The sequence below is a fragment of the Macrobrachium nipponense genome, chromosome 3 (genome assembly GCF_015104395.2).
Source record: "Macrobrachium nipponense isolate FS-2020 chromosome 3, ASM1510439v2, whole genome shotgun sequence".
In the NCBI taxonomy this organism is placed as follows: Eukaryota; Metazoa; Arthropoda; class Malacostraca; order Decapoda; family Palaemonidae; genus Macrobrachium; species Macrobrachium nipponense.
The window spans coordinates 112,139,131-112,163,996 of NC_087202.1; the positions used below are offsets into that span (position 1 = coordinate 112,139,131).

General features: G+C 36.4%; 1 protein-coding gene across 2 annotated transcripts; it reads right to left on the reverse strand.

The window, feature by feature from the left end:
* Positions 1–600: 600 nt before the first annotated feature.
* LOC135221966 (Bardet-Biedl syndrome 5 protein homolog) lies at positions 601–24,105 on the reverse strand. Of its 2 annotated transcripts, XM_064260033.1 has the most exons (9): positions 23,480–24,105; positions 22,858–23,006; positions 22,054–22,103; positions 21,655–21,782; positions 16,851–16,986; positions 16,628–16,729; positions 5,287–5,478; positions 4,650–4,721; positions 601–944 (listed from the first exon to the last, which is right to left on the reverse strand). In XM_064260033.1, the coding sequence occupies exons 1-9, from the start codon at positions 23,524–23,526 to the stop codon at positions 777–779; spliced, it is 1,044 nt and encodes a 347-aa protein (XP_064116103.1). In that variant the 5' UTR covers positions 23,527–24,105; the 3' UTR covers positions 601–776. The 2 variants fall into 2 exon arrangements, with proteins under 2 accessions (XP_064116103.1, XP_064116104.1); XM_064260034.1 differs by lacking the exon at positions 4,650–4,721 and having other exon boundaries at positions 23,480–23,834.
* Between the last annotated feature and the right edge of the window lie 761 nt (positions 24,106–24,866).

The following is a 24,866-nucleotide window of genomic DNA, read 5'->3' on the forward strand; positions in this document are numbered from 1 at the left end:
TAATTAAGAGTCACGCAATGCCAAATTCATCCTGACAGAACTGGATAATCTCGAGTTAATCTCCTGTTAAGTGAAGACAATCATCTTATGGATGTTGACTGCGTTCCTCGGAGTATCAAAGAAATTAAATTCAAGATTATCAATGGTACCCGAGAACAAAGAAACTGCCAGAAGCTGGAGTTGACCAGAACAGGGAACCAAATATTACGTAACTAATGTTGCTGTTGAATCTGCTAATTACACATACTTTATTTCTCTGAACAAGCGGTTGCAAGTACAACGGAGTAAAGGGATAACCAACTCTGGATGCGTCTAAACGATGTGGAAGTAGCCTAACTAGCACGGCACTTGAGAAACAAATGTGTATCTTTTGAATTATGTCATATAAAGCAGAAACATTTGGTTTTAAGGAAAATCTAAGCCCCTTTGGTAAGTGTTCATAAGTTATCCTTAGGCTTCAAGGAGGCATATGACATGACATGGTACATTGGCAGTGCTATACAATTCGATAAACTTCTGGTCTAGGATACGTTTATTCGTAAATATTAACTTGCTTAAGGTGTTCCTAAATTGTTTAAAAAGGTTAATAAAACATTAGTATTATATCATGATATGATATACTAAACTAAAACGAATAATCTGCAAACTACAGTCAATCTTGAGTAAACATACCATTCGAGTCCAGTGGTATTTTCCTGGGACAACATATGGGTATACTGAAGAACTCTTCTAACTTGGTATAACCTCCCATAGCGTATGTAAGGTGTAACCATCCTTCAGTTTTTCAATGGCAGACCAAGTTCGTTGGAAAATGTAGGTTCCCTGTCATTGTGGTTCCCATCTGCCAAGTACGCGGCTAAAATATCAGCGGTGTCGTTCACTGTCTCGTCAATCTCATTCTCGTCAACATCTGGAAGTATGTGCTGTTCCTCCTCGCTCGGTGGCTGGAAAGAGATTCAGCAGTTTTAAAATTAAATATTATTGGAATACCATTCATTTCTCTTCTAAAATATTCTCTACTTTACATCATGAACTGAGGAATATGCTTCGTCAGAAGTGGCGACTTTGTCAGTACCGAAATTAGAAAGGTGCAAAGCATTCCGTGACCTGAAATTATTAATAAAATATATCTATAGCAAACAAGAGTTAGGTTATGAGTTAACATGAAGACCAGGGAGACTCTGCAACGAATATTAATATCGAATGATGATATAATGGGAGCGGTTGATGGACAACGAAGGTCAAGGTCGTGGTAGCTCAGTGGTTAAGTCTAGACTTTACTTTGGTGGTCAGAGTCCAAGCTGAACATAAAAGGCAGCTGTCTAGCTCGGTATAAAAACCGAAACGCACAGGTCTGACTCCTAGTCGGAGTAGAGTGCACCAATACTCAGAATCTGTAGTAAATTACTGCTTTCAGAGTTGAAAATGACTGGGTATTTGGGTGGGGAAAAAATATAAACTTATCGAAATACAATGATGCACATAACCTAACTTGGGACGCCAGTTTCTTCCCTGGTTTCACCACCTCCTCAGAACACCCACTCACGTAACCTAATACTATAAATTTGCAAACCAGGTCCTGACCTGTCTGAGGCGGCTTCGTGCCCTCTGGATCCCCATCTAATCTATCCTATGGAACTGAAAACAAAAATTAATTATGGGTTTGCAACCTAACATAAACAAAACCCCACCTAACCTAACATAACCTTTGGTGCTGGGTCATTAGCAAGCTCGGGGGCCTTTAACCAACCCTACCGCCACCCAATCTAACATTAGTAACTATAGATTAAAATACATAATAGGTTTGAAACCTAACCTATGAGCACCTAACCTAATGTAATAGTGTTTCCCATCCTTTCCTCCCCCCCACACCCAACTACGTATAACTTTCCACCTGTGGAGGGTTCATTACTGACTACAAAAACTCCTAACTAAAATATTTACTGACAAAAGAATAAGTGAGTCACTTTAGTTTAGTGAGAACCTTGTACCTCGTTGTCAAAAAATCTTTTGGATCTCAAGTCCACACATACCAAAATTTTCCCAAGTCTCACCTGTGGGGCAGACACCCCATACTGAGAACCACAGTAATGTAACCTTGGGTGCTGGGTCCCCCTTGACTGGGGCTGGTTTCGCAACCCCTGAACCCCACACCTAACCTAACCGAAGGCACTGCAAATTATATCAACAATGGTTGCAACTTAACCCAACTACACGTAACCTAACGTACCCTACTGTGTGGTATCGCTTTCAAAACAATCAATAAACTTTACATACCCCCCCGACAAAAACACACACACAAAACGGTAGATAATTGTACACTATAATTAGCTAGCTTCAATATCTTTAAACTACTAATTTGTTACTGAAACGAACGTCAGAAGCGTTCAAACCTAAAACAAAAATTTAAAAATCAGCCTAAATAACTAAAGGAAGAAGAGTTACACGTCTACACCAAGCGCACTACAACCGACATCTGGAGCCCGACTGAACCACTTTCTTAGCGAAACTAGACATTTCCAGTTCGCGTCAATGTAAAGGAGACGACCGCACGAATGTTATAGTTTTTAAATATAATTTTCCTCCTACACAATGTAGAACATGCAGGACAGGCGAGATCATATGGTAATTTTACTGTGATAATGATAAACTCGGCGTATTGTCTTATATTTCTACTTTCATTTCAAAGGGGCTGGGGCTGGTGCTAAGTCGTATGTCCCGTGAAGCTTCCGCCATGCTTAATACCAGCCACTCGGGGATGAACGTAAAAACTTGAAACTAAAGACGGTAAACTTCTCATTATCTCGGTAATTTCCTCATATCTCACCTGTGCTGAATTATATACACCATTTTCTATATTTTCTAGCCAAAATATATCAATAAATAATATCATCGTAGGGCATTCTCTACATTTACCAAATTCACAGTCCAACCCACAATCGAAATAATTAAAACAAACAAAATGTCCAGGTGGATATAAACATTCGTCAGTAAATGTCTTAGTAAAAGTGAACCTGCCACATATTTTAGTATGATTCACGAATTAACTTTAAAAAAAGAGACTTACTACGAACAAAGCAAAAACTTAAATATCGGGAACTGGTATTGGAATTAAAATATGAGCATCCCGAACCTACTGGTCACATTCTAATGAGTGCAAACTTTACATCCTTTTACGGGCTGCTCTAGGAGCAAGAGCCCGTGATGACATAAGGCCAACTAAATCTAAACAACAACAACCTATACATCCATAGGGAACATGAATGAAGCAGCTCATTCTGTTGAAGAAGATTAAGTTCATATCAACTGAAACGTAGTCTACATGTATGGTGATTTCAGATGCCTTTTATTAGTGCTAGTAAAATAGATTTCAACAATTTTGGATTCGCAGATTTTCCTGGGGGTAATTCTAGGCAAAAACTCCGCACAGACTGCAAGGAACGGTTCCGCGAATACGATTGCCACTTAAGATTGGGGTGTCCAATGTATTCGCCGTGCGCGCGGAGTTAATTACCTAAAACTACCTCTCCTGGGGTCAATTATAGTTATGCACGTAGGCAAAACACAGCCCCACACAATGAGAAATATCCCTCTCACCCTCCCGGGAGTCAGGGCAATATAAGGTTCCCCAAAGGATCTCAAGAAAAAATACTAAAGGCCTAAAATTCTGCGAGGAAAATAAGCACACTGCCACAGTCTAGCTCGCCGCGGAATACCGGCTTAGATCTAGCAAGTCTATAGGTAGTTAAATTAAACTGACACATTAAATCTTGAGGTGGGAGGGGATGGCCAAACACTCACAAGGTAGCTGTATGGACATAGCGTGTAGCAAATTCAACACAGGGAGCCAGGGGACTTGGAGACCGAGGGAGCGACTGTTTTGAAAACAAATCACATTCACCTGCACTATTGCGTCTTCTTTCAACTTGTGCTGTAGAAGTCTAGGCCAAAAATACTAATTTTTTTACGATCCCAGGCTAGCTTTATACGTCACCTGAAGCTGCACTCTGACCAGACATTTCAACTTTATTTTGATATTTTTCTTTTCGCAATGACGACAAGTGTGCAAAATTCAAGTTGAAAGAAAAAAACGAATTGAAAGTGGTCCTTTTTTAAAGGATAAGCAATATTGATATCTTTATTGATGTTCAAATATTGATCTCTGAAAGCCAAAGGAGCGTGCAAAGGATTTCATAACTAATACTACTTCGTCATTCTCTAGTACTACTTCCTCATTCCACGTAACTTGGAAAAAAAGTTAGAAAGCGGAGAAATTTTAAATTTGTGAATAAACAGAAAATGGAAAGAATACTAAGCAATAACTGTGCACTGGAAAACCAAAACATAAGATCACATATCCTTAATGAACATACCAAAAAGGTTAGGTGAAAATCTTACCACAGTGAGGCACCTGAAAGGAAAACCTCGTTCTCCTTAAGGGAAAAAAGTGATCATCAACCATCGAATGTAACGCTTCTAAAATTAGTTACATATTTTTTATAGAAACCACTTAAATTTAGACATCCCAGTGATGCGATTACTGTGGAAATACTTCAGACGATTGAGGATTATTCCAGAAACTAATATTAAATCACTTTCATAAGATTGGACAAAAGACTATACGAGGATTTATTTCTAGCAATGCCTACCTGGTCACCAGTGACCAATAGAAAGGCTCGAGGTACTGTATTCTCATTCATTCCCTCCAGTGCAAAAGGGTCCTGTAAGTATACGAGATGTGACATAGATTTCTCCTCTCTCTCTCTCTCTCTCTCTCTCTCTCTCTCTCTCTCTCTCTCTCTCTCTCTCTCTGGTTTACCTACATGTATGCCTGTATTTCTCTCTTCCTCTTCATCTCTCATTATTAAACTACTCTAGTCTTCGATATAAAAATAAAATCAATAAACCTGATGTGAAGAAATAAACCTTACTATCAGCTAAAAATCAGATTCATCACATAAATGTATTTTTCCCTTGTCTTATAAAAGTTACGGAAATTAAATATAGAATCGTATAAAACTATACTTGTACAATGCCTAGAAAGTGTACTCTTGCCAAAAGCCCAGTGCACGATAAAAACCAGTCACAATTCCTTTCATTCCTTCAGTAATAAACTAACTACGTACACTACTAAACATCCCAGTTTCATGATTCTGCTTGTACTGGGAACAAGTGCTTAATAATAATAATAATAATAATAATAATAATAATAATAATAATAATAATAATAATAATAATAATAATAATAATAATAATAATAATAAAAGTTCATAAAGTTCAACATACCTTATCTTGCACAATAAATTCGACCCCGAAGACCGGACACTGGGAGTAAACATTGAATAAGGACGAGATCTCCTTGTGCACCTCGTGCAGTTTGTCTACAGGGTCAATTCTGAACCCAAGAACGTACCCTCCGCTTGCTTCGGAACTCTCGATGACGAGGGCCAGTCCAAATTTTGACTCCCGCACTTTGACCTACAAACAGAGACGGGGAAAACTCGAATGTAACCGATAAACTGTTGTCATATCAAGTGCGGAAGTTATCCTAGTTGCAACAGATTGAAATATTATAGTAGTTTGCTTTGAAGTCTCTGGAATGACATTGGTAGTCACCTTTTAATTAGCTGTTACAGGAAATTTGTGAATGACGGGGTCTGGAATGAACTATAAATTATATGAAACTGAACCCCAAGTCAGGTTATCTTCTAGCAATTATTGACATAATCGTCCCTTCTTTTGTCAGTGTTGAATATGCATTTTAAAAATATTTTGAGTTACCTGCATCGAAGGTGATTTTATCGCTGACTTCTTGTTTTGACTAATTATCAAGTATATATTTCTTTCACCATACTCGATGTATGGTGAGAGACAATATAATTAGCTGAAACAGGAGGTCAATGACAAAATCACCGTCGATCCAGATAACAAAAAAATAAAATAAAATAAACAATTGTAAAGGCAACACTGACAAACAGGGACGTTATATTCTCAGGGGAACTATTGAGACGCTTAATTAAAGACCCCAGTCCCGATATTAATTAAGAGACGGGAGAGGAAAAGGAGTGGAACATAGAAACAGAAAACCAATAAAGCTGAAAGCTTAAAGGATGCAAAACTTGAGAACCATAAAATTTATCGGCTTGAAATCAAATCATACGAGATCTTGATAGGCAAACACTATCTTGAGATAGAATTTACTGAAGATGGCAAACTAAGAAATAAACATTTTGAAGAGGAAATAATCCTACAACGGTAAAAGACAGGTTTTGTGGGTTGTAGGATCAATATATCATCTGTTGTCTGTTGGTTGGGAAGAGTCGGGAGATCTGCACCTAGCACCTTCTCTCTTTAACTTTGACCATACTGTGGGTAAGGACTCAGGGGCCAGGACCCTTGCTAGCATAAGCCAGCCTGATCTAAACCAACCAACAGAACGGACAGGAAGCCTCACGAACAATATCTAGCTTTCCTACGGCATGAGATAATAGTTAGTAATTATAGACTCCAAGGAGACCTTCGGTTTATGTACTCTACTGATTTCGTGCTCTCAGACGTCTTTTGCAATTTCTGTGAAAGTACGAAGTTCAAAGAAATTAAAAGGAAATAAACTTCCATTTATTCAGGTGAGTTCATTATCATTATTAAGTAAAGGTATTATTACAAGATCAAATGTGAATTTCTGTCGTCCTTCATACATGAATTTATGATCATCAGTATACTGTATAAGAAAAACACTGTTTGCACAGCTTTTACAAAACATACCTCATGATTAGAAGTGCACAGGACTATTGAAAATTCATTACATAATATATATAAATATATAATCTTTTTATTATTTAATTTTAAATGATGCACATACAAACTCACACAATAAAGTTTAGACTGATTCAAAGCCAAGATAAAAAGATATCTGCCAATAATGCCCTTGACTTCAATAGGAATTGCATAAGCGAAAAAATATGACTAAATAGTCCCAAATAGTTAGTGTGTAATATACTCTATATATATATATATATATATATATATATATATATATACTATATATATATATATATTGCTACTTTTAAAATGCATATATCCCCTCTTTGACTGTATAAAATCAGATTCCTAGATAGCTTAGAGTTAGCATGTTTAAAATGTGTGTTCAGATTTCTGCATTACATATTGTAAAAGAATAATATATAACGTAGAATGTAGAAAGAGAGAGATTTTCTTTGTCCGTTCAAAGCTATGATTGTTTCAGTAACTTTTCATCTCCCTGAGATTAAGAGGGCTCGAGTCTTCGCGTTGTTATCAAAACATGTCAATCTTAATTATCGCTCGACCTTCGTCTCGATCGGGTACGAACATTATTGTATACTGGTCTCATACGCGTATGTAAAGTTGCGTAAGATTTCGAAGCTTCTGGAAGCATTATTGCCAAAAAAGTTTTGTGACATCTCCCCTGTCCAGCTTCCGTAAGGGAGAAGTTTTTCTTTCGGGCGTAGATTCTCAAACCGTTCACACTCCTCTCTCTCTCTCTCTCTCTCTCTCTCCATCGCATAGCACTTTTGATCTTAAAGTAAATGGTCACTCGTGACTGGAGAATTTCATATTTGATATTTCTTAGAGTTTATTTAGTGTTGTTTAGTGATTTTTTGTGGAATCTGAACAAACATTGTTTCGTAACGGCACCTGGTTTTGTGAAAGTGTGAAACGAGCTGCAGCATGAAAGAAGGAAAGAAACTGGTATACCAAAAAGGTAAAGTGTGTTATATTTTTATTAGTTGCAACTAATAACTGATAGGAACAGTGGTTAGATAACAACTAATAACTGAACGGAACAGTGGTTTAGTAAAAACTAAATAACTGATGGTTACAGTGGTTTGAGAGAAACTATTTACGTTTTTACACATTGCAAATTTTTGTGTTTTGTGTTTGTTTCATTTTTGTGCTTTTGTTCATTTTCTTATTGAAGTGTGCCTTTTCATTTTATATTCTGTATGATTAATACTTTTTGCAAATTTTGATAGTCCACATTTTTCTGTATTTTCATTTACATTCACAATTTAATTGACTTAGTCATTTTCATTAATTAGTCGTTGCACATTTAATTAAATTTAACCCTTGTGAATTAATTTGCATTTACTTAGAATTCTTTTCAAGTTTTATTGTTGTTTAGCACTTGTGAATTAATTTCTAATTTTCAATTATTGCCTAACACTTGAATTTCAATTGAATTAATTTTCTTGAATTTTGTGATAAATTAATTTTGATTTAATTTTACTTAATTGATTCAAGAATTAATTAAACTTTACTTTGTTTTCAAGTAACAGTAATTTTCCCTGATATTGTGAATTTCACTTATAAACTTTGAGTTTAATAATAAATTTTTGTATTTAAAATTCTTATAAGTGTTTTCATTTGTAACCAGTATATTTGCATATGATTATGATTAGTTTAGGTAGAAACATAGAGTGGTAATTGATCTGTTTTCCTTCATTAACTTGAAGTGACTTAGAACCAGGGAAGTACTTAAGACTTCTGAAATCAGGGAAATACTTAACTTAGACTTTTAAAGTTGTTGATGGAGTGATGCCCTTTGATTAATTTAATTACTTACAAGATTACCTCACACTTGTTTTGATGAACTTAGTCTGATTTTCTGCAATACTGGTAAGTTGTTAAGGGATCACTGTTGCCTTTAGAGTATTCAGTCGATTAGTACCTGTGATGAGGGTTCAGGTGTCTGGCTTTTGTGAGGTAACAATAAATGAATGGTAAGTGTGGTAACCAGATACTTGGCACTTCGTCCCAAGTAATTAATGGTGCCCAGAGACCCGGGAAAGCAGATTTCATTATCACTCTAGTATATACTGGTGGTGTTAGGGATATATTTTGTTATGAGAATGACCGTATAATTTTGTTTTGCATTTATTGTATTGAATTGTAAGTTGATAACTTAGAGAAAAATGGCTCAGTTCAAGGTTCAGGAATATTTAGCAGCCCCTTCCATCCAAGTTTTATCTGAAACCACTCTGACTAAAGCACCGTGGAGCGCTTTAGCAGTGGCATGTGGTGGTTGTGTCTACTAGTATGGTAAAGGCACAAATAAGATGTTTTGCTATGGAATCATTGATAAACTCTGGTAGAATAACTGATGAAGATAAGTTAGAATTGGCTCAAGAGTTGTTGAATGCAGCACGTGCTGATCTCATAAATAAGCAAGCAAAAAACAAAGAGAAAAGTGATGCAGAGTTAGAGCTTAGACACATTGAAGCAGAAGAGAATTTGATTAAGTTAAAAATGCATGCTGAAAGAGAAAGAATAGACAGGGAAAAACAAGAAAGAAGAGAAAGAGAAGAAGGAAAAGCAGCAAAAGAGGAAAGAGAAAGGATAAAAGAGGAAAGAGAAATCGCAAGACATGAAAGGAAAATGGAATTGATAAAAGCTAGATCCACATTACCTGTAACACCGTCTAACCCTAACCAAGGTAATCAAGACCCTGTATTTGATGTAGTGAGAGTACAGAAGTTAATCCCTAAGTTTACTGAAGAAGCTCCAGATGAGTTTTTTGATCACTGAGAAAGTGGCTTCAGGTATGGGATGGCCAGAGGATAAATGGTCAGTTTTGCTACAAAGTGTCTTGATTTGTAAAGGGAGAATTTGCTTATCTAGCCTTAACAGCTGATCAGTGTAAAGACTACAAGGTACTTAAACACAGTGTGCTACAAGTTTACCAGATGACCCCAGAGTACTACAATGAAAGATTCAGAAATTTAAGAAAAGATGAGAAGGGAACATTCTTAGATTATGCTTACAAAGTGAGAAGGTGTTTCAAACGTTGGGTAGAAGCTGCTTTTGATGGGTTAGAAGAATTGCTTGTTCTTGAACAGTATCTTAAGGGAATTCCTGAACATATAACAGCCTATTTGAGAGAGAGAGAGGTGAAGAAACTTGACAAAGCTGCTACACTGAGTGAAGATTACAATATAATCAGTAGTAAACGTAATTACAATGTCAAGTACCAGAGTCAACAACGCCCAAGTTTCAAGTCTTATCCTAATAACAGGAACAAATTTAATAGGAAACCTACAAGTGATACTACCAAGAGTACACAAGGTAATACAACTCAGCAAGCTAATGTGAAATCCTCATCCAGTTTTTCAAGACAATTACAGAAACCTAATGTTGTCTGTTTCAAGTGTGGAAGAGTAAGACACTACAGTCAAGAGTGTTATCGGAATCAACAGCAGTCAAAGCCAGTTGGTCAAGTTGTGAAAGGTGACCAGGTGAAACAAACAACGAAGAGCAATGTGGGAAAGAATCAGACTCCAGAGAAGAATGAAACTAAACAAGCTGAATGTTTAGCAACCAGTGGAAATGTTACCTCAAGCAGTGAGTGGCTTAGCAGTTTGGAGGCTTTTAAGCCATATATCTATGAGGGTATGCTGTCAACTCAAGAAGGAAGGGTGCTGGTACCAGTCAAGATATTACGTGATACAGGGAGTAACCATAGTGTGGTAGTACGTGGTTCTCACCCTCAGTTGGAGAACAGTCTCACAGGAGATTCAGTTATTTTCAAGGGTATAGGAGGAGAGGAAGTAACTCCTATATGCTGCTTACACCTGTCATGTGAATTGGTGACAGGGAATGTTGATTTTGCTGTAAAGGACTCACTGGCTGTGGAAAGTGTACATGTTCTGTTGGGGAATGAAGTTGGTGGTGTGTCATTTATTCCTTGTCCTGTAGTGACAGAAAAACCATTGAGGATTAGTCCTACAGTAGAGTTGGAGAAGAATAACCCCCACCTGTTTCCTAGTTGTGTAACTACCAGAAGTATGAAGAGGACTATGACTGCAAGTGAAGAAACTGAGGATTTACTCACCCAAGAAGGATCAAGTGAAGGATCTTTGTGCTTAGAAGAATTATTCCAGGGAAGTGAAGTTTCCCATAGTGCTGACCAAGAAGAAATTTTCCAAGAAGATGAAGAAGACGACAACGACGACAACGAAGAAGAAGAACCTGATGTTCCTGAAGAGACTCCGAGTAGTCAAAGTGTTCCTGAAGACAGTAGTGAAACTACAGTAGCTGAGTCAGCAGATATTGAGAATTCAACCCTTGAAGTTGGTCAAGTGACAAGAGAGAAGCTAATGGACTTGCAGAAGAAGGATGCATCATTAACTGATTTGTTCTTCAGAGTTGTTGATCGAGAAGAGATGCAACAAACTCCTACCTGTTATTATCTGAAGGAAGGTTTGCTGATGAGGAAGTATAGACCTACAGATATACTAAGAGCTGTATGGGGTGAATATCAAATTTTGACTCCATATCTGTTGAGAAAGCAAGTGGTTGCAGTAGCTCATGAATCTGGACATATGGGAATCAGGATGACTGTGGAGAAGATCATGAAATATTTTTTCTGGCCTGGACTTCACAAAGATGTTAGCAGGTTTTGTCGTGAGTGTCATACCTGCCAGATAGCTGGAAAACCGAATGAAACCATCAAGAAAGCCCCCCTACAACCTATAGAAGTTAGAGGAGAACCCTTCAGCAAAGTGATTATAGATATGGTTGGACCATTGCCGAAGACAAAGAAGGGAAATGAGTATTTGTTGATATTAATATGTCCTATGACAAGATATCCAGAAGCAATCCCTGTTAGAAACATATCTGCCAAGATAGTTGCTGAAAAACTTGTGGAGTTTTTCTCAAAGTTTGGTATACCAGAGGTAGTACAAAGTGATAAGAGGAACAAACTTTACTTCAAAGTTATTCCAGGATGTGATGAATTTGTTAGGAGTGAAACAATAGTTATCCACTGCCTATCATCCAGAAACTCAAGGTGCCTTGGAAAGGTTCCACCAAACATTGAAAAGTATGCTGACAAAGTATTGTTCTGAGTCAGGAAGAGAATGGGATGTTGGTTTACCATTAATGTTGTTTGAAGTTAGGAGTGCTTATCAAAAAAGTATGGGATGTTCACCTTATGAGATGATTTTTGGAAGAGAAGTTAGAGGACCGTTGAAGATTCTTGCAGAAAATTGGGAAGAAAATCAAGAGGAAAGCCAATAAGAGTATGTGAAGAACTTAAGGAAAAGATTGAAAGAGATTAGAAAATTATCTTTAGAAAAATTGAAAATGAGTCAAGAGAAAATGAAAAGGAGATTTGATGCTAAGGCTAAGCTAAGAAGTTTTAGTGTTGGTCAACAAGTGTTAGTGTTCTTATTACCTGTCAAGAGATTTCCCCTCACTAATAAATTTCAAGGTCCTTACAAGATAATTCAGAAGTTAAGTGATAGAACTTATATGATTGAAACACCAGAAAGAAGAAGAAGACAAAAGAAGATACATGTGAACCTCTTGAAACCTTATTTCTCAGAAACTAAAACTGAAACTGTGTCAGTAACCCAAACAACTTTATCTACAGCAGATGATGATGGCTACGAATGGGAGCTGCAAGCAAGATGAATAATTCTTCAATTTTGGAAAATTTGGAGGATAAACTGTAACATCTGAGTGTTGAACAAGGTGAAGACTTAAGTGAAGTAATTAGAAGTTTTCCAGAAATTTTTTCAGATGTGCCTAGACGTACTGATCTGACCAAGCATGAAATCAAGATTCAAGATGATGGAAGACCGAAGACCTTTCAAGCAAAGAGCCTATCGCTTATCACCTTATCATCGAGATGTTTTGAAGAAGGAAGTTGAGTATTTGCTGCAACATGGATTAGCAGAACCCAGTTCAAGTCACTTCAGTTCTCCACGTGTGTTAGTGAAGAAACCAGATGGTTCATTTAGGATGTGTACTGATTATAGGAAACTGAATTCTATCAGTGTGGCTGACAATTATCCATTGCCTCTTATAGATCAGTTACTTGATTATATTGGGCAAGCCAAGTTTGTTTCCAAGATAGACTTGTTGAAAGGATATTATCAAATTCCCTTAGATGAGAATGCCAAGTTGTTGTCAGCTTTTATTACTCCTTTTGGACTGTATCAGTATACTGTTCTGCCGTTTGGTCTGATGAATGCACCGGCAACATTTCAAAGAGTGATGGATCAACTGCTAGGATCAATAGAAGGAGTAGGTGTATACCTAGATGACATCGTGATTTACTCTACAACGTGGGAAGAACATCTGAAGATTCTGAGGAAAGTTTTCAAGAAACTACAAGAAGCAGGATTAACAGTCAACTTAGAGAAGAGTGAGTTTGGCAAGGCAACTGTGCAGTATCTTGGGTTTGAAGTTGGGAAAGGCCTTCTTGCTCCAGTAAATGCTAATGTAGAAGGTATCCGTAAGGCTACCCCACCTACTACCAGGAAACAGCTACAGAGATTTTTAGGCATGGCTGGATTCTATCGTCATTTCTGCCCAATTTCTCAGCCGTAGTAGCTCCCTTGACAGACTTAACTAGTGTCCCAAAGCTAAGTTTGTTTGGACTCCAGAGTGTCAAGAATCCTTTGAGAAGGTAAAAGCCATTTTAACTTCAAGACCAGTACTTCAAGCTCCAGACTTCGACAAGAAATTTGTGATACAAGTTGATGCGTCAGACTGTGGCATTGGAGCGGTTCTACTTCAAGAAGATGAAAATAATATCTACCATCCTGTGTGCTTCATGTCTACAAAACTGAAAAAACATCAGAAAGTATACTCGGCAATTGAGAGGGAAACTTTAGCCTTAATCACAGCGCTGAAAAAATTTGAAGTGTATGTGAATAGACCTAGGAATGAAGAAATTTTAGTGTTGTCTGATCACAATCCACTATCATTTATCCAGAGAATGAAAAATCATAATCAAAGACTGAACAGGTGGTCTTTGTGCCTGCAACAGTATAACTCAAGAGTGCAGCACATTAGTGGCAAAAACAATGTAGTTGCTGATTATTGATCTCGTTGCGAAACATTGGATTCAACACCGTGATAAAAAATCTTCTGGGGGGAGGTATATTATATATTGCTACTTTTAAAATCCATATATCCCCTCTTTGACTGTATAAAATGTTAGAAATGAATTTTGCAACATTTTTTCAGATTCCTAGATAGCTTAGAGTTAGATGTTTAAAATGTGTGTTCAGATTTCTGCATTACAGAATGTAGAGAGAGATTTTCTTTGTCCATTCAAAGCTATAATTGTTTCAGTAACTTTTCATCCCCCCGAGATTAAGAAGGCTCGAGTCTTTGCGTTGTTATCAAAACATGTCAATCTTAATTATAGCTCGACCTTCGTCTCGATCGGGTACGAACATTATTGTATACTGGTCTCATACGCGTATGTCTTTGTCAAAGCCACGTGCAGATTACACATTTTGTATGTAAAGTTGCGTAAGATTTCGAAGCTTCTGGAAGCATTATTGCCAAAAACGTTTTGGGACATCTCCCCTGTCCAGCTTCCGTAAGGGAGAAGTTTTTCTTTCGGGCGTAGATTCTCAAACCGTTCACATATCTCTCTCTCTCCTCTCTCTCTCTCTCTCTCTCTCTCTCCATCGCATAGCACTTTTGATCTTAAAGTAAATGGTCACTCGTGACTTGAGAATTTCATATTTGATATTTCTTAGAGTTTATTTAGTGTTGTTTAGTGATTTTTTGTGGAATCTGAACAAACATTGTTTCGTAACGGCGCCTGGTTTTGTGAAAGTGTGAAATGAGCTGCAGCAAGAAAGAAAGAAAGAAATTGGTATACCAAAAAGGTAAAGTGTGTTATATTTTTATTAGTTGCAACTAATAACTGATAGGAACAGTGGTTAGATAACAACTAATAACTGAACGGAACAGTGGTTTAGTAAAAACTAAATAACTGATGGTTACAGTGGTTTGAGAGAAACTATTTACGTTTTTACACATTGCAAATTTTTGTGTTTTGTGTTTGTTTCATTTTTGTGCATTTGTTCATTTTCTTATTGAAGTGTGCCTTTTTATTTCATATTGTGTGTGATTAATACTTTTTACAAATTTTGATATTGTCCACATTTTTCTGTATTGTCATTTACATTCACAATTTAATTGACTTAGTTATTTTCATTAATTAGTCGTTGCACATTTAATTAAATTTAACCCTTGTGAATTAATTTGCATTTACTTAGAATTCTTTTCAAGTTTTATTGTTGTTTAGCACTTGTGAATTAATTTCTAATTTTCAATTATTGCCTAACACTTTTGAATTTCAATTGAATTAATTTTCTTGAATTTTGTGATAAATTAATTTTGATTTAATTTTACTTAATTGATTCAAGAATTAATTAAACTTTACTTTGTTTTCAAGTAACAGTAATTTTCCCTGATATTGTGAATTTCACTTATAAACTTTGAGTTTAATAGTAAATTTTTGTATTTAAAATTCTTATAAGTGTTTTCATTTGTAACCAGTATATTTGCATATGATTATGATTAGTTTAGGTAGAAACATAGAGTGGTAATTGATCTGTTTTCCTTCATTAACTTGAAGTGACTTAGAACCAGGGAAGTACTTAGACTTCTGAAATCAGGGAAATACTTAACTTAGACTTTTAAAGTTGTTGATGGAGATTGCCCTCCCTTTGATTTAATTTTACTACTTACAAACGATTACCTCACACTTGTTTTGATGAAACTTAGGCTGATTTTCTGTAATACTGGTAAGTTGTTAAGGGATCACTGTTGCCTTTAGAGTATTCAGTCGATTAGTACCTGTGATGAGGGTTCAGGTGTCTGGCTTTTGTGAGGTAACAAAAAATGAATGGTAAGTGTGGTAACCAGATACCTGGCACTTCGTCAAAATACCTATATACATATCTATATATATAGAATATATATATATTATCTAATCAATATATATATATCAGTAACATATAAACATATATTATACACACACACACATATATATATATATATATATATATATATATATATATATATATATCCCAAATCTCCGAACAATAACTGAAATAATTTGCATGTATGAAACAGATCTAGAATGTAAACAGGCCCACAAACAGTAAAATACAGACTGTATCTGAAAATAGCTAATGAAAGTCATACCAAAAATAGTGCAACTGACATCGTAACGTGTAAAGGAAAGAAAAATCAGTATGTTTTAATCTTGGTACACACGTATTTCGAATGTGGGAGGAAATATTAGTTTTAATAAAGAATTATACTGTTGTATTCAATTCATGTTTTCTTGACATACGACAAGGGATGAATCAGAATCATGCATTGATCTCAACTAATATTAAGCACATAAAAAGCAACTTACGATATTCATAAAACTGCGATTTCTTCTTAATTGAAAACCTCCTGTGTCATCCTGAATATTCAAACTTATTTCAAATTCATATTCTAACCATATGTCAAAGGAAAAGGAAAACTTTTATATGGCAAAAATCTTCAACAAAGACATTCCTTTTCATTTCTTCACTCGTACCAACTCGGCAATAAATTGGATACTCAGTATATTCGTAATTAGCTTTAAACACATTTGCATCGTTTTATTTATTACATTTTGACCATTTACAGTTCCTACTTCATGTACTGTTTCTCATCGAGCCGAAATTTCATCAGCATCTACGTACTTTAAAAGTCTCTTAGTAAATTAATTTGCAGTTCTGCCCAAAATAAAGGCAAAAGAAAATTAAGAGGTTAATTGACATTCGGGCACTGTACTCACCGACGCTATCTGAAGATATGGCAGGGAGATATTGAAGAGTTCATTCATATTAGCAAACCACACTAGTCGTACGTTGGTGATGACGAAAGTTCCGAGATTGCCCTAAACAATAGATAAAGAGATTATTAGCGCGTTCTATGGTCATTCCATTTTTATTTTATTATTATAATTATTATTATTTAATTTTATTAGCGGGATTTAAAAGAAAAATGCTCTCCTCTACCTGATCACTTGACAGATTCCAGACACCGTTGACTCGTGAGAATATCTGTTCTTGGGGTAGAATGCGCAGCTGTTTATTCTGGATGATGGCTCCGCGCAGCTTCAGTTCACGGTACATCTTGGAAGAGTTATAAGCCCTGTGCAGTACACATAACAGCTAAGTCAGCATCGACTTACGAAATTCAAATACTTTTAAAGAAATCAAATCTGTGTAACCTATACGAGTATGTAAATTTTGAATTTAGATCCTTAACTTTTCAACAGTCAATTCCTTATTCGCTCTCCGGGGGAATTCTGCCCCTCTGTGCTCCATCCACTGGCATACCGTAGGATTTCAAATTGCTCCCTCCCTACACTCGAGATTGCAGTCTTTGAATAATATCACTCAAACTATTTCCTTTATTTCAAGAACCATGATTACAATCATCCCGAACTTTTAATCTCTCTCCCTCACACAGACACACACAGACAGACACACACACACACACGCACACACACACACACACACACACACACACACACACACACCACACACACACACATATATATATATATATATATATATATATAGATATATATATAGATATAATGGAATAATGGTTAATGGTAACCCTAACAATAGAAGACTGCTAAAGGAAGAAATTTAATACATCTCAGGAGGTCCTTAAAATATATTTATTGCGACGTTTCAAAACACAAAGGTATCATTTTCAAGCTATAAAGAAAGAAAAAAATAAAGTTAACATTAAAAGCACTGTAATACATATAACACAAGACATAATACATTACAAATGACAAAATTAAAACTGGTTGTAGCAGAACCAACCATCAAGAGAGAAAGGAAGGATGGAAGTCAGAAGGAACAAACCAGAAATGACAAAACGCACAGCTCACGTGAGGTAGAGAGTTGTCGAGGAAGGACTCCAGTATTGTCAATAGTTTGCCACCAGGTGCCTGTCCCGATATTTTAACATCGTTGTATCGTATAATTATTATGTTTGCATTCATGGCGTGTTTGATGCACAAGACAGAGCGACCATAAAAATTGAAGGAATAAATACTCAAGGTGTATGGAAGAGAAAGAAAAAAAAGTGCGAATATTAAATACAGATAGAAAGTGTCTCTTTTATGTCTGTTGAAAATGGTGGTTTGATAGCAAAGGAAGAGATAATTTAACTCACGCATATCCACAGAAAGCTTAGGTGAAATTTACTTAAATGCAAGACATTCACTATTCCATTCATGTAGCTTGCTAAGCGTAATTATCCAATTTCACGTTAAAAGGAATCTTGTACCATAACAACCCCATGTACACGAGAAAGTAACTCTGGTGTGAAAGTGGGTCACTAGACAACAGTGTTCAATGTCTCCACGCTTGCCATACATATGGTGGGAATGAGATAATTTACAGAAATAACTGGACATATGGCGCAAGGCAGTGCAGTAAGAGAAACGGGTCTGGATGGCATGTGGAATGGCTGACGTCTGTGGCTGAAAACGTGGTTGATACTGAAAGTGTTTACTGGACAGGACTGAAAGTGGATGACGTTCATGATGCTAAGAGAGTCACTATGAGGAAACATCAAAGCCAGGGAGGTGTGGATGGTGGAAGAATGAATGGAAGTGATTGGTTGATTTGGTCTGATTTACGAAAATTAGGTTATAGAGCCAAGCTCTGGGGCAAGGTCGGAGTAATTACACTTGAAAAAATGAATTACAATTAGAATTACTTTTAAAAAATTACAATTACAATTACATTTGTAAATAGCAACTGCATTACAATTACTTAATAACAAATTCAATTACAATTACAGTTTCAGTTACAACTGATTTCGGTGCGAGAGTAAACATTAATCTTTGGCACAGGAAACAGTGTATTGAGGTGAGCAATCGAGCTGTTAGTGTTACATAATTTATTTCTAGAAGCGTAAGTGTTAGAAGAAGAACAGAGGTCATATCAAGAGAGTATTTATTAGCACTAGTTAGGAAATACTTGGACTAAGACCTTGAGTTCTGGTTACCTTACTGTAGGATGGAGAATGCAATCTATCACTCCTATGAAGCCCTATCCTTATCACTTGAATTTTTTTATAATTACAATTAAATTGCAAATTATATCCTGTAATTAATTAATTACAAATTATATCCGGTAATTAATTAAATTACAATTACTTACTATAATTTCATTTTCAATGACAATTACATGAAATTCTGTAATTAATTACGTATCAATTAAATTACAATTACTCCAACCCTGCTGAGTCTGGGGCACTTTCAGCCATTCAGAGATCACGGCAGTGTTGTTGGTTTAGATTTTTTAGCTGGCCTTATGCCAGCACGGGCTCTTGCTCCTAGAGCAGCCCGTAACGACAGTGAAAAGAGGAGTTGGCGTGTTTGGTCAGTGAGATGGAAGAACAGAATCAGAGATGGAGACAAAGTAAAAAGGCTAAAAAGTGGGTGCAGCTGGGGACAGAAGGCACGCTACCTGCAAACCACCTTTCGTTACATCGTTCTGATATCCCAAAAGTTTCATTTGAATCTAAGCTTAGTGGCGACAGTTTTTTCAGTGTGAAGAAATAGAGAAGTTTAGCGGGCATTGTAGTCATTAAAAATTATATGCGTACCTGGTAAAAAGTGACCAATGGATTCTAATTGTACCTTTGGTAACGTCTACATTCCATAGAGTCTAGATGTTCATGGTACATGGAGGGGAAAAACAATATCGCAAAGTACGCGAGAGGAGAGCAGTAGGATCTAAGCAAAACTAACGAGTGTTTAGGGAATGAAGTGTAGGGTTTGAATGTGACTAGAGCAAAGGCTTTGAGATTGTGTAATTTTTATAAAGCAAGGATTACGAAACTGACGTTAAGATATCGTCCAGCAATCAGCAGCGGTAAAATTGATTCCATGTACATTTTGAAAGGAATAAGCATTGTCCAGAAGAATATACTGAAGAGTTGGAAATAAAGATGAAACAAATATCCATTTATCAGGGAGAAGTAACGGGGTATAGTCAATTCAAGATGGCGTTGGTATAGTCCCATGCAAATCTTAGCCAGTCAGGGTTAACACTTATTAGCTCTCTCTCTCTCTCTCTCTCTCTCTCTCTCTCCATGCACGTGCGTTAAGAGAAAATGAAAAAGGAAAACAAAACCTTTTCAATATTTGTCTAAGGTACTAAAAGTCATGAAAGTAAGAGTTCCAACAATTATACCGATGAAGGTTGTTTCCCTATGGTTTAAATATACATCCCCTATTTCTCGTTCTTCATCTCCAGGAATAAAGATTCTTTTATGACGGAATTTATGCAGTATTAATCCTTATAAAAGTAGAATTAGGTTTCCTGTACTATAATACCATGGAATATCCTCTACCTTCGACGTCGCACGAATAGGCTCGACTTCCTTATTTTCCACCGGTGCAGTGGTGGGGGACTAAGTCGATTCAACTTACCCGTCCTCTAACGGCCTACTGGACCGAAACGATCAGATCCGTGACCGTTGGTCAATGCATTTCGACCGTTAATCCCCTCTGTCCTAGTGGTCAGTTTCGCTTCAAACTATCCAGCTACCTTTGACAGTGAGAAATGGGTGCGTTCTTGCCTGTTCCTTCTCTGATCTTGTCGCAGCGTTTTATCTGTCTGAATCTCAGTGAAAATGGACGTGCGTATTTATGAGTTTCCAAAAAAATGGACTGGAGCATGGACGGGACTCTAAGAAACCAGTAATTAAGGAGTTTCCTCGTTTTCGTTTGTTAAACACCAACAAAAATTTCTTATTGCATATTGACGAGAAAAAAAAATTTCCGAGAATTCTTACCAGTTATAGTTCTTAACACGTGTGTGTGTGTGCGTGTGTGTGTAAGTAAGCTCATATCAAAGGTAAATTCATAGAGACTAAGTCTTTCGTATTATTACCATAAAACAACAAAAGAATCTACGTTCCAGATGATGTGTCCAAATCTAAATTTTTGTTTTTGTTTAATTCTTCGTGTACATAAACATGGCTTAAATAAATTCGCACGCTAACATTGTCAGTAAGTCAAGTGACACGACAGTTCATCGTAAGGGACATAAACATTGCCCCATTTCATTTCGAGTGTTCCAAATCTCAAAAAGGAAGGACTAAAATATTTATCTTTATTTCAGTGTTGCGTTCCAAAGTAATCTGAATTTCGTCATTCGTAAACTTTTGAAATTTATGTGGGCTTTTAGGATGAAAATTAATTTGGTCATTGCAGGTGATATAATGTAATATCTCTCGTTAGGGCTGGTAAAATGTTTGTAATCAAAGTAGAGAATGGTGGAATCGCCACCCCCCACCCCCAAAAAAATCTAAAAAAAGACGAACGAAAAGACATTGCCTAAACAAAGGCGAACAAAAGGTACAATCTTCAAAGAAAAAGTATATATATATATATATATATATATATATATATATATTATATATATATATATATATATATATATGTGTGTGTGTGTGTGTGTGTGTGTGTGTGCGTGTGTGTGTGTAATAATAATAATAATAATAATAATAATAATAATAATAATAATAATAATAAATCGCTGCTTTACTTTTTCCAAACTAGCAAGCGTCAAACCTGACTATGCCTAGAGGCGAAGAATCTGAAAGTACTCCACACAGAGAATGTACTCAATCTAAACCAATATGAAAAGCGCTCTTTGTTTCGTTCTTCTCTCTTTCGTTGATATCCGTATCGTGACGAAGAGAAAAAGGCACTAAAAACAATCTTGTAAGACTAAGACTTTTAAGCATGACTTGTCTTGCCGACACACGAACACTTACTTGTACACTCCAATGACTGACGTGAAGAGCCGTGGACTGCCGGGAATCAAGTTGGTGAAGATGAACTCAAACCTTGTGTTATTGGCTTTGGTTAGTATATAGAGAGCTTCGGTTATTCCACGGAGTCTCTGGAAAGAATAACAATATCATGCCACACACACATATACGTATATATGTATATCACATATAGCACTTATTGTCTTTTGCCATTGTTTTATTTTCTCGACATTGTTTCGTTACATAAAACTACACACGAGAGAGAGAGAGAGAGAGAGAGAGAGAGAGAGACGAGAGGGAGAGGAGAAGAAGAAGAGAGAGAGAGAGAGAGATGGGGGGAGAGAAGAGAGAGAGGAGAGAGAGATGAATAATTACAATCATAATTAATTTTTTAATGCTTACCGAATTGACAGTTTTTGTAGTGATGTTTATGATGCAATTGAAGCCAACAGCTGGAAATAAATAGTTATACCATCAGCACAAGTCCTATAATACGCATTCCACAGGTAAATCTATATTCTTCGGTGGTGCAATTTACTACTGGTAAAAGAAAAATGACGGAAGAATACGTAAATAGTCCTTCTGTACAGTCAATAATGTTACTTTCAGGTGGTTGGAAGCGATCTATAAAATGGATTAACTTTATGCATAGTTTTATTTTGACCACTCTGAATGGCGTGCTTGACTGTCTGTCTACAATAGGAAGCAAATAACTTTATGTTACCAAATTTTAGTCTTAATAATCTAAAATAATCATTTAACGTCAAAAGCGTGGCACTGAGATAGTTGGGGTTGTTAGGCATTACTGTTAAATAATGTTTATCAGTTTCGCTCATAAATATTTTCTGAACAGACCTACAACAGAACATCATCAAAATGGTATGACACAGCCACCCTATATACTACTAAGGAATTATGAAAATCATCAAAATAATTTCAGGGCTGGAACTATTCAGGTGTTCAGTGATTTTTTAGGTATTTAGTCGGACGTTCACATGTGTATATGGGTGATTATTAATTATTCGTTACCACTTCTAATATAAATGTTGAATGTGATAAAAGGTGCAAATAAAAAATCTTCACACACGCCTTACTGCAAAACATTACTTATGACACTGGGCTTTAGACATGCAAGTTTTACCTACTAAATCTTTATTAACATTGAATCAGGTTTATTGAAATGCTGAGCATATTTGCTGTACTTACACAATGACACCCGAGGCATGTTATGAGAGTGCCAGATAAGTCTCAGATTGGAAATGATGAGCCGACCACGGTCTCCAGAGTTTCCCTTCGTGTCCTCGATCGAATCCAGCTTGTCTACAATTCTCTCGCCAGGTCTCATTTTCATTTGCCTAGAATTGTGTGAGGGCTGTGTCAAGTGAAACCATCTACTAATTACCAGTTATAAAGTCTATGAACCTACTCGTAAATCGGTAGCTAGGAACGGCCCTGTCTGTTATGTGATGAAAATTAACTTTGGCTTTCTTAATGTCAAGGCTTCATTTCCTAACCTGTTACGTGTTCGTGACTGGTCCTTATTTAGGTCACCTTAAGCAATAAAAACCAGTTTCTGTGACCGCATCACTTACATAAATTTGATTTACAAATTACTCTTTCCTTGTCTACATACTTCCTGTAAATAGTAAGGTAGTTAAAAATCAGGCTAGGTAATCTATAAGGAAGCTTAATCGACCCATAAACAACCATAGCTAACATTAAGGTGAAATTTATGAGAAAAAAAACTAGTTTGGTTCAAAAAACGTAAAAAAAAAGAAATTCATCTAGAGGGAATTTAAGTAAACATTAATTAGATGCAGTTACTTACTGGGGCGTGATGTCAAATCGAACGTCTCTGTCTTCCCAAACCATCATCTTGCCTGGTTTTGCCTTTCGCTTAATGAAATCAAACGAGCGAAGACGTTTCCAGTCGTTTGGAAACTGGCGTGTTTTATTTACTCATTGCATCACACACTGGCCTTAGTGACCCGTTGAAAGTCTCTCTTTCGCTGTACTCTTGGGTTAGGGAACAGGCCCGAAGGCATTCTGAAATGTTTGTTTACCATCCCTTGAGGTAACGTTGCTATGGTTACACTACGGCAAACACTTGAAGTGACTGAAGCGTCATAAGAATGGTGTAATAATGTTTTTATTTATCCGTTTGTTCATGTATGTACAGTGAACCATTCGTAAATTTTATATTTCTTTCATAAATACATATGCAAGCACAGTCTCACCTAGACATATGATCTACGAAAACGCACCATTGAATCCCGACCCATCATTGCTTCTTCAATAATTTATGAAATCAATTTAGATTCAGTCGTTTTTTGCATATTAATTCTTATCATAAATACTGTATATTACTCCGTCTTATCAATCACAGTTTAATTTTTTTCTCATATTCTATTGGTTATCCCGACCATTTTTTTACATTCCTTACATGAGCCCATTTTCTGTTAAATTATGAATGTCAGGTCATTTCGAATTATCCATATTTTCTGCCGCTGACCAGAGAAATGGGGACTATCCAGACTAACACCACAATACCAGACTGAATCAAGGCTTCTTTTCGTTTTGCACAGTTATTCGAAATCTAATTATTTTACGACCAGGTAAAATAATTATACGTTATATGGAATGAGACTAATGTCAGTCTGCTGAACACCAAAAGCATTAGAATCAAGTCTGAACATCTTGAAGTTTCCAACAATTTGTATTTTTTTTTTTTTTTTTTACACAGTATTGCGATATAGTGGGCTCATAGCAGTATAGGTTTCACTCAACCTTTCTGTGCCTGTGAGCTATGGGTGTGGGCTGTGGGGAACACCTTCTATTAATGTTTTGCTCTGTTGCTTGCAACTGATTTTCCTCATACTGCAAATGTTAAAATTATTCAGGAACTATCTTTGACGACAGTCTAGTCAACATTCAGCTAAACATGATCACACTACGGGAATCACAAAGATGTGAAGCCCATCCTCAGGATTCAACTGCGTCCGAGCACTGAACACATTGGCTTCGCACCTTTTCAAATTCTGTGGATGTTGTTCCGACAAACTGGCAACGTAAGACGTTTCCAACTTTTATTTCTTCATTGGACAAGCCTGTTGCTGAAAAGGCTACTTATGGTGCTTATATATTATGCAAATACCTCAGGTACATTAAATCAACGAAGGAAGTATTTCCACGTGTTGCTACCAGACATTTCTAAG

What these genes read in the sequence shown, in the direction of transcription:
- LOC135221966 (XM_064260033.1), bottom strand. Translation starts at nt 23,526, where the DNA reads ATGATGGTTTGGGAAGACAGAGACGTTCGATTTGACATCACGCCCCA. An exon ending in CGATTTGACATCACGCCCCA is followed by an intron (nt 23,007 to 23,479) that starts GTAAGTAACTGC and finishes ACACAATTCTAG; the next exon opens with GCAAATGAAAATGAGACCTG. An exon ending in CATATCTTCAGATAGCGTCG is followed by an intron (nt 5,479 to 16,627) that starts GTGAGTACAGTG and finishes CTCTGTTTGTAG; the next exon opens with GTCAAAGTGCGGGAGTCAAA.